Source organism: Nannobrachium achirus, assembly GCF_963921795.1.
Source record: "Nannobrachium achirus genome assembly, chromosome: 1".
Taxonomy (NCBI): domain Eukaryota; kingdom Metazoa; phylum Chordata; class Actinopteri; order Myctophiformes; family Myctophidae; genus Nannobrachium; species Nannobrachium achirus.
The window spans coordinates 25,790,886-25,800,540 of record NC_137810.1 but is presented as its reverse complement, the minus strand read 5'-3'; the positions used below and the strand labels follow the sequence as shown (position 1 = coordinate 25,800,540).

General features: G+C 40.8%; 1 protein-coding gene across 1 annotated transcript in view; it reads left to right on the top strand.

Annotated features, from left to right (window-relative positions):
* Window positions 1–8,937: 8,937 nt before the first annotated feature.
* The window catches only part of cacna1ea (calcium channel, voltage-dependent, R type, alpha 1E subunit a), a gene marked incomplete at both ends in the record, with an annotated part of 170,276 nt that continues 169,558 nt past the window's right edge, over window positions 8,938–9,655 (top strand). Inside the window, one exon of the mRNA XM_080727814.1 lies at window positions 8,938–9,425. Within this exon, the coding sequence (XP_080583940.1) occupies window positions 8,938–9,425 (488 nt within the window). The remainder of the gene's footprint in view (window positions 9,426–9,655) is intronic.

The window sequence follows — 9,655 nt, the reverse complement described above, 5'->3', positions numbered from 1 at the left end:
TGTATAGCCTGACAGTATGACTACTTACTGTACTGGTCAGCTGTTGTTGGGGGGCGAGGGGCAGATTACACTGTGACATGAGCTTCAGACTGTTTCAGACCGTTTTGAGAGAAGCTCATGTCACAGTAATCTGCCCCTCAACCTCTTTAGGTGACAGTACCCCCTTAAAGAGGGGACAATGTTACCTTTACTATAGCCTACTTTATACGTACTTCTTCAAGTGCATTGCAAAGTCTTCATCCATGATGTTGCCATCCCTTTCATTGCTAGCTGAATAGTCTGAATGTAGCTCAGCTTGTCTTGTTTGTTACATTGTTTTCAGGAAAGTTATAAACAACAAATAGCGTATTTAATAAGGTAAACATAAAAAAATATGGGAACTAAATCCTTACCAAGAAATGTCTTCACCAATGTGTTTCTAAAGGTGTGTAATAATATGTACCAAAAGTTTGAAATTCAACTCCCGGGGGAAACCTCATAAAAAGCTGCTGAAAGTTTGTCTCCTATTAATTTTACTATACAAGACATAAATACAAAAAATAAATCTGCTTAAAGTAGCATGTGAGCGGTCAAAATAGGGGTTTTCATGATTCTGAATCCATTGCAAGCATATTTTGTTTTGCACAAAAAACATTCCTTGGGCTAAAAACAGCCCCACAAAACTATGGTTTAGTGATGATTCATCCCGTTTCAGTTTTGTGAGAGCCGTTTTTAGCCCAAGGAATGTTTTTCGTGCAAAACAAATGCTTGCAATGGATTCAGAATCATGAAGAAACCCTAGTTTGACCCCTCAGATGCTACTTAAAGCAGATTTATTTTTTGTATTCTTTTCTTGTATAGTAAAGTTAATGGGAGGGACACAAACTTTGAGCAGCTTCTTATGAGTTTTCCCCCGGGAGTTGAATTTCAAAATGTTAGTTTATACAGTATTATTGCACAACTTTAGAAACACATTGGTGAAGAAATTTCTTGGTAACAATTTAGTTCCCAGATTTGACAAATATCTGATACATTTTTGACAGACTGCAATGAAACCACAAAAATTAAAATCATCATAACATCACACGAACAAGGAAATATAGAACAATTGTCTGCTCCATCACATGGTTACTCTCAGTCTATTATAGATTCATGACTGCAATTCATGTTGTGTGCACCCTCCTGTTCATGATGCATTATAATTGTTATCTTTCATTGAACTTGAGAGTCTCCTGGATTTGTTTTCGTAGCCATAATACAATGTGACATATTATGTCACATCGTCATGCATCACTCAACATTAGAAGATACTGCTCTCTCAAGCTAGCTTCCACTATTTTCGAAAGCTACATAAAGTATCCAGCCTAACTATGCCTCCTGAAAGCCTCAATCGGGAGCTGTCATCTGGATTTCTGTTCACGAAAATGTATTGTAAAGTATCTTTAAAATATTTTTGAATTTCCATTTCTGCTAACCAGCAAGCTACTGTTTGCTTTGACTCATTTGATTTACAAATAGGACAAATCTTCAGCGCTTCCATTTGCATGGTGAAATTATAGGCCCCCTGCCTTTTTCCCTCTACACTAAATAACACGAAAATAATTGGTCTACAAGCTCATGTCACACCACTTTGCGACATGTAGTGAGCTTGTAGGTTGTCTATTTTCATTGAATGTTAGCCTATTCTCTCTGAATGTTCAGCTATTATGAGCATATACGTAGATCTTTTACATTAGCCAATTGTTCACCCCAGAATAGGGACGCTAGGGTTCATGTTCTTAAAATAAGGATCACATTCAGAAACATCTATCAATGGACCTAGAGATCTGTGGAGTTTAGAATTTTTAAGTGAGAAACCCAGAGCTAATCTCTCTGTAAACATTAGACGTTCGACAGAGTATAATGCTTCCTGACAAATGTTTGGCTACTGACTTGAGTGACATCCAGGCCGAGTAGAGGATGGAGTGGAACATGATGTATAATCAGGCGGTTGTGTGGGTTGTCGTGGGCAGCAGGTGTGAAAATATTCCTTGCCTGTCTGATACTCTCCTTCAATTCTCATTTTGAGGCCTGCAGACACCTGGTTTTCACACTGACAGAAAAATATTCTGATCCCTTGGAATACTTGAGTTGAGATTTTCTTTGGTCTCACAGTTTTCATCCACACTCAAAATGGCAGGAAGTTAGCCCGCAGCTGCAAAACAGCAGCCATTAGATTTTTATACGCAATTGGTGCCGGTAGCAGCTTGAAAGCTGAGTGACCAGAACTAATCATCAATAGGCCACTTAAAAACCAAGGACAATCATGTGGAGCCACAGACATTTTAATTGGCACTCACTGTTCCACAAAATAAATATGAATCCCAGATTTTGAATGTGTCTGGTTTTATAATCGAGTGAATAGCAGTCACATTGGAGTGTGGAGGCACTGTGGAATACTGTAAAGCTTTCATATTTGGTTCAGAGTAGAGTTGTTATTTACATAACCCCCCAGTGCAATGGTTCTAGTAGTAATGATAGCTTTGATAATGGTTGGATAAGGGAGTGCAATAACACTTGGTGGTTTCACAGATGTTCAGCCTTCTGCTTGATGCAATGGAAAATAATTCCTCCTCTCAGACCTTCTTTTATGAAAAGTTCATGATGTAAAGACCAAAGTTTGAAATCATAGTATACGTACATCCACATTGTCTTTACTTGTTTTCTCAAAGCTGTATGAAGTGCCATCTATGGATCCAATGGATGGATTGACTGACTATGGGGCGCATACACACACTTGACAAACAGCGGTTCCAAAGTAGTAGCATATATTGTTCTCTTATTTACAGTCCAGTTGTTCCCCGGTGGCATATTCTGTGTGTGGATTGTGGACTACCTTTATACTCCTATGGAGGAATCAACATTACAAAATAGGAATACTGTGGAATCATCAGAAGAGCTCCACCCCCTCTCCCCATCTTGTCTGAATTCATCTAGCCTTATTTCTGTTGGTTAATTGTGTTGGCATTATTTCCCACAGAGCCACTTTGAAAGCGTAATTTGCTAAATGGATTCAGTAAGAGTTGGATCAATGAATTCTGACCTGCCTCCCTCCAGCCTAGTTTCCTATGCCAGGAACCTCAATAAATAGTCCATTGTTTCACAAATACACTCATTCTGTGAATCTGTGCACACCTCTTCTGGAGTTGCTGGAGGACTTAACAGCATCAGGTGGATGGTTCGCTGTGTTAGTTGAAGGCTTGCATGGATTACTAAACAGTAGCCAATTAAGGTCATTCTAGCCATGTTAGCATGGCTCTCTAGGCTCCAGTGCCAGAGCATCATTAGCCTATAAAATAGGCTATATTATACAATTAACCTCCTAGAGGGGAGGAAATAAAGGACGTAAGAAGTGACAGGGGGGCAAAGCTAATCAAGAACACATATTGAAACAGCACTGCTCTAACCTTGCCAAATGTACTGTATATCCAACTTATGAAGAGTATAACCGGAATTACAGGCTGGACAAGTTATTTTGTCCAGCCAACCGGAACTTCCTCTAGCCCTGTAGTAGGCCTACTGTATTTCCAGTAAGACTCTTTCGCTAGTAGTTCTTGTCCAGCCTAACACTGCTCTAAGTCAACACTCTAAAAGATGTTTCAGATGTAACAATAAATGTGCGTCATGGAAACAATACAGTAGATAAACTGAAACAAAGATCCATTTCCTTGTAGAGCAGTAGGGAGGAATACATTTGTACATAAAACTACAGAATATAGGTAGAATAAATATTGCAGCAATTGGCAATAACTGTTATGTCAATTATATAAAAAAAATAGTCTCATCATTAAACAAAAGCAAGTAAATTCTTGGCTTTAGCTTTTCACAATTGAAAGTGTTATTAAATTGGATGTTCATTATGTAATGCACACTTGTAAAAGTTCTTTGTCATTTAATGGGCACATTCATATGCTCAGCACAAGTGTGCAAACATCTGCCATTTCTTTTAAGTGAACTTAATGTTCATTTTATCCACATCACTGGGCATGCAGTAATAATTCTGTGGTCATTAGCAAGCAGTTACAACTACTGACAAATGCCAGATTTTTGGGTCTGATGCTGATCCCGAAAACTTACAAAATTACCAATGTTTGAATGATAAATTGTCAAAGTTAAAGGTTTTATTTGAGAAAATGTAACTGAACTGAACTTTATTTTACTTAAAGCAGCACTATGTAACTTTAGTTTTTACGTTGGATTTTTACACATCCAATCTGTATGAAGTTATGTGTTTTGATGCTGGATGGCACTGTTCACTAGCCTATGGTTTCATCAATTATTTCTGGGATTCCCTGGACGTCACCTGACACGTCGATGACGTAACCGGAACAAAAAAAGCTTTTAAATCGCATAGCATGTGTGTATGTGGCGAGGGGCTGGACGCGAGGTTGACATGGAAGCCTCTATCTTTCAAATGGATGGTTGGTCACATATGACATTGGACAAGGATTATTTTCCACATACCCATGGGCGTCTTTTGAATGCTCCTGTGGGTGGATCGGAGCAATGCAGAATATTCAGCGATTTTTCAAAGGTTGTTGAAAAACGCTCTGAATCCTGTTAATGCAATATGCTCTTCTATTGAGACATTTAGTGTAGATCAGGTCAAAGGTCATGTCTCACACAGGATCTGACACAAATGTTGACCTGATGGTCAAGATTCAATTTATCCCCTGAGCAAGCAGGCTATATTAGCTCAATGGTAAAACATGTCAGCACTTGCGCAGGAAACCGGGTTCAAATCCAGGTTAGAAGAGAAAAGTTACATGCAGCTTTAACTATATTTAGTCAAAGTCGAGAACAATGAGCCCTCTATGAGCTATGCCCAAAGCTAAATTAGTTACAGTATAAGATTTAGTAAATCTGGCATTTTAACCCTCCTATCACCCTATAGTGCCCTATTCAAAAAGAAAAATCGTACCCGTGCGACTTTGCATGGTATTAAACATGACACATTTGCATACCTCCTTGTATGGGCCGTTCTGTTCGTGAGACAGCTGTGGTAATGTCGGTCTGCATGACTGAATGATGCGGTAAAACGTGATGTGAGCTTGTAGATCGGGGCTCCTTATATGGAACCTTAAATATGAAACGGTTTGTTTGGGTCTGATGTCATGCTGTCACAGTCAAAATGACACACATCATGAATATGGTTATGTCTGAGACATAGTAACAGGGGCCCATGCCACAAGGACCACGGTTGTCTATCGGCAGGCTGGCTGACCGTCCAATTAGGCAATTTTAATATAACTAGACTGGTGCCCGTATATATATATATATAACTCTATTCCACTGACCATTTGTAACCACCAAACTCATGTGCCATGTTAAAAGTGGACTCTTACACATTCATTTGGAACATTTCATTTGAGAGGTTGTCCTGGGTATCCAGGAGTATCCTCCCTCAAGTCTTGCTAAGAGACATTCCAACAAAGATCGACATAATATTGTATGTTCTTCGCTGTCGGGTACAATCCTTGTTTGTCCTTGTATGACTCCTCTCTCTACCCTTGTTTTGCTGTCTCTTTAAAGTACACTGTTCTATCTGAAATAAAGTTCATGCCAAAAAGAAAAGAAAAAAAAAGATTTGAGGCTGTGAGAGACAAGAATGGGTTTTATTGAGATGGAATAACTCATTGTGTTGGTCTCTTTTGTCTATATTGTAGTAGACGTCAGATGCTACATGTCAAAAGCTTTTTTCCTCCTGTTTCCTTTTTGACACAAATGCTATGTGGACAATGCTAGTGAATAAATCAACAGGTGTATTTTGTTTAGTTGCGACCGAAGGTCGCATATATACTCTGAAGAACCGTGTCGCTTGAGTGACCTTCCTTCCGTATCCTCGTGACCGTCCTTCCGTATCCTCTGTGATGTCAGTGTGATGTCAGCGAGTTGTGACATCACTTCCTGTACAGGGCGGCTACACGAAATGTGGATAACACTATATATGGAGATAGTCCAGTCCATCATGTCATATGGGACTACCGTCATAGAAAGCTAGCCATTGTTAGGCCGGAGTCAATGGCTGTCTAAACATGGAGATGTGGATAACACTATATATGGAGATAGTCTAGTCCAATATGTCATATGGGACTACCGTCATAGACAGTAGCCATTGTTAATCCGGAGTCAATGGCTGACTGTCTGTACAGGAAGTGATGTCACATGACATACTTTTTATGCCCATATATGAGTCCTAACATGGAGATGTGGATAACACTATATATGGAGATAGTCTAGTCCAATATGTCATATGGAACTACCGTCATAGACAGTAGCCATTGTTAGGTCGGAGTCAATGGCTGTCTGTCTGACTGTCTGTACAGGAAGTGATGTCACATGACATACTTTTTATGCCCATATATGAGTCCTTCTGTACCACATCTCCATGTTTAGGCAAACTCCACACAGAAAGGCCCTATCGCCAACCCAACCTAGGGTGTGAGCGATAGGGCCTTTCTGTGTGGAGTTTGCATGTTCTCCCCGTGTCTCCTAGGGTTGATACCCTCACAAAAACATGAACAAACTCCCCCCAGAATGACAACAACTAGAATCGTCAGAGAAACGCTGTGGTTGGCCAGATGATCAAGAATTGGCGCGACCTCGCCCTTTAGGGCGAGGTTGCATGTCACCTTGAGGTCGCATTCCACCCTCAGGTGTCTTACTAGTTTATCTGAAAATCTGCAGCACTCCTAATCTCTGTCATATCTAAAGTGTAGTTTAGTGTAGTGTAGCATCGGACCCTACTGTACATCCTATTTACCATGGCCTATATTAGGTACAGTAGGTGTTCCATGAAAATAACCTTAACATAATAACCAACAGGCCCAGTTCCATCAGCTTTAATGAGCTTGAGGTACAATCCTTGCATGTGGAACCTACATTTTACATGATTGATTACATCACAGCAATAGATAAATTCAATGTTTTCTTTTCCCATTTTTGCGTACTTTTCTAGTGGCATATGTTATTGTCTCCACCAGGCCGAAAGGCATGGGTGAGACTGTTTTGCCACCTGTCCGTCCGTCCGTCCGTGTGTCTGTCTGTCTGTCCGCCCGTCCGCCTGTTACCAGCTAATCTCCGGCACTGTTGGCCTGGTCACTGCCAAACTGTGCTCTGCACACACACATGCTGCCAATTCAGAACCTCTTCCCCACATTTTCACAGTACTCCTTGTACAGCTTTTGTCCAAAAATCGCGTAAAATGGTAGACCACAGTCATGTGATCAACATGGATCTGTCCGGCTTTCCATATTCCATCCTGATTGGCTAAGATTGGCTTCTAAAGTTTGCAGGATTGGTCAGTTTTTAACAAAATGCCTCAAATCATGCAGCGTGCTACTTTGGTGAAATTGTGCAAACTACCACTAGGCCAAGGAAGAAATGTCACTTCAAATATTTCAAATCAGTCATTGTGGCGCATGATCAGCATCAATCAGTCTGATAGTTTGCACTTGCAGGTTGTTTGATGTGTATTTGCGTAGTCAGCTGACTTCAGAAAGCATTATATGGCCCCCACTAGTTTGTGCACAACCATTTCTTGCACATGATCACTAAATGCTGTTTTCCAAGGCGGGTGTTATCACCCAGGGCCAGACAGTGAAAACCACCATTAGTTTTGCATCTTTATTATACAATTCAAGCATAGAATAAGTAAAGCCATTAATAATAAAACCTAGTAAAGAATGAGTAAATTTTAATATAGTTTTGTGACCAATCAATAATGATTGTTTTTCAGTTGATCACCTCAGTAGCCCAATCTGATCACCTGGTAGATCAAAATGAGGTGGTTGCCCAATCCCTGTTGAACAGCATACTGTATGTGTCTTTCCTTTTCTAGATGCCAGAAACCACTTTAAGAGGCTTAAGTTAACTGTACTTTTCAGTGTACTTACAGACTAGTAGATCTATGTTGACATTAATTCATGAATCACCTCAACGTCTCCTTCCCTCTACTGTTTGCAAGCAGAGCACTGGCAATATTAAACAGTTATTTGTTTTGAAAACTGCATTATAGCTTAATTGGTTCTCATGCCCGGAGGGCTTGTAACTGACTGTGATAAACTAGTTGAGGATTGAGTGTAGGCCATAGGCACGGTCTCGGTAGCCTCTGGAGATGAACAAAATGCATGCTCATACAAGTTGGATCCCTAATGACTGAAGAATAATCTGACACCTAAAGTAGAATGACTGAGTATCACCACCTCTCTAAATGGAAATGATACAGGATACAGCTATATCAAGACCATATCAAGTCCTATTTGTTCAGTATGCCCCAGGGGAAATGTAAGCAGTTCTTCTGAATTATGTACTTGCTAGTAAATATTTACTATTTATTTGCCAGTAAGTTCACTCAGCTCAATTTATACTATATTATTTATTCCTTGCCTACTATATTGCTGGTGAATATTTGTATGGTAGAGTGTGTGTTAATTGTGAGATATAATCCCACATCCTTTTTTCACCTTTATTTTTACCAGGAATAGTTCCATTGCGATTCAAATTGTATTTGGCAAGGAAGGGAGTCCAGACCAAATATAAAACATGAGAGGACAGATTAGTGGCATTAACAGGACATGTGTAGACAGTGGTCATGTAGTTCTTTATCCTGTTTTTCAAGTCCTCCATGTCCATGCTGATAAGAGAGCCCAGTTGTAGGTGACTCACCTTCATCTTTAAATGCAAACACATTAAAATACAATATGACCATAATCAATTACTGATAAAAACATTGCACAAACCAGATCTTCCTTTTTTTTCCTTTTTTTGCTCTACCTCATGGATCTACGTGCGGATTATACCAGCGTCTGTTAGTTTATGTGGATTATGCGGTCGACACACGATTTCTGTAAAATAAATCTCTCTACTCCCTCTTTTCCTTCACAGCACTATGCTGAGATCTCTGGCCGTCACACCACCATGTTGGAACTGGGCTCCTGTTCAGTCAGCTCTCAGTCTCTGACGGGGGACCACAATGCCTTGGGGCTGTCTACGGGCCGGAGAGAACCAGCTATGCCCTCCGGGAGAATGGGGCTGGTGTGTGGTAGCAGCACCCCCATGCACTGCCTCGTCCACCCTCCCCAGGAGGAGTGTGAGAGCTGGCAGAAGCACCGTGGGTCTGGACACTCCCTTCTGGAGCCCCAGAGCCTCTCCACCAGCTATGACACCCTATACCTCCCACATGTGCCTGGACACCCTCCACCTCTACACCAGCTAGGCCTTTCTCTGGATGTGTGTCCGGCGCTTGAAGGTGGTGGGGGATTGCTGGGGGTAGATGGTGACTTGGCAGTAAGTCCTGGAGTGATGAAGAGACGTCGTGGAGGCCTGATTGAGCAGAGGGACATTGTGAAGGCTCACGAGGCTCACAAGATTCAGAGCACACCACAGGCACGACGCAAGGAGTGGGAGTGAGTATTAAACTAATATATTGTCTTGCTCTCAAACACTAATGGGCTTGGGCTGCAGGTGGGTTCCTAAACGCCACATTTATTAAACGACTTCCTTATGAGAAAGAAAGTTCAAACACATAGAATGTAGAAATTTCCATCCCCTTATTATGTTCAGGATGTATTTTCTTTCTGCTCACAGCCTTCGGTGATCATTAGCGTCAATAATATTCACGATAATTTAGCTGTGC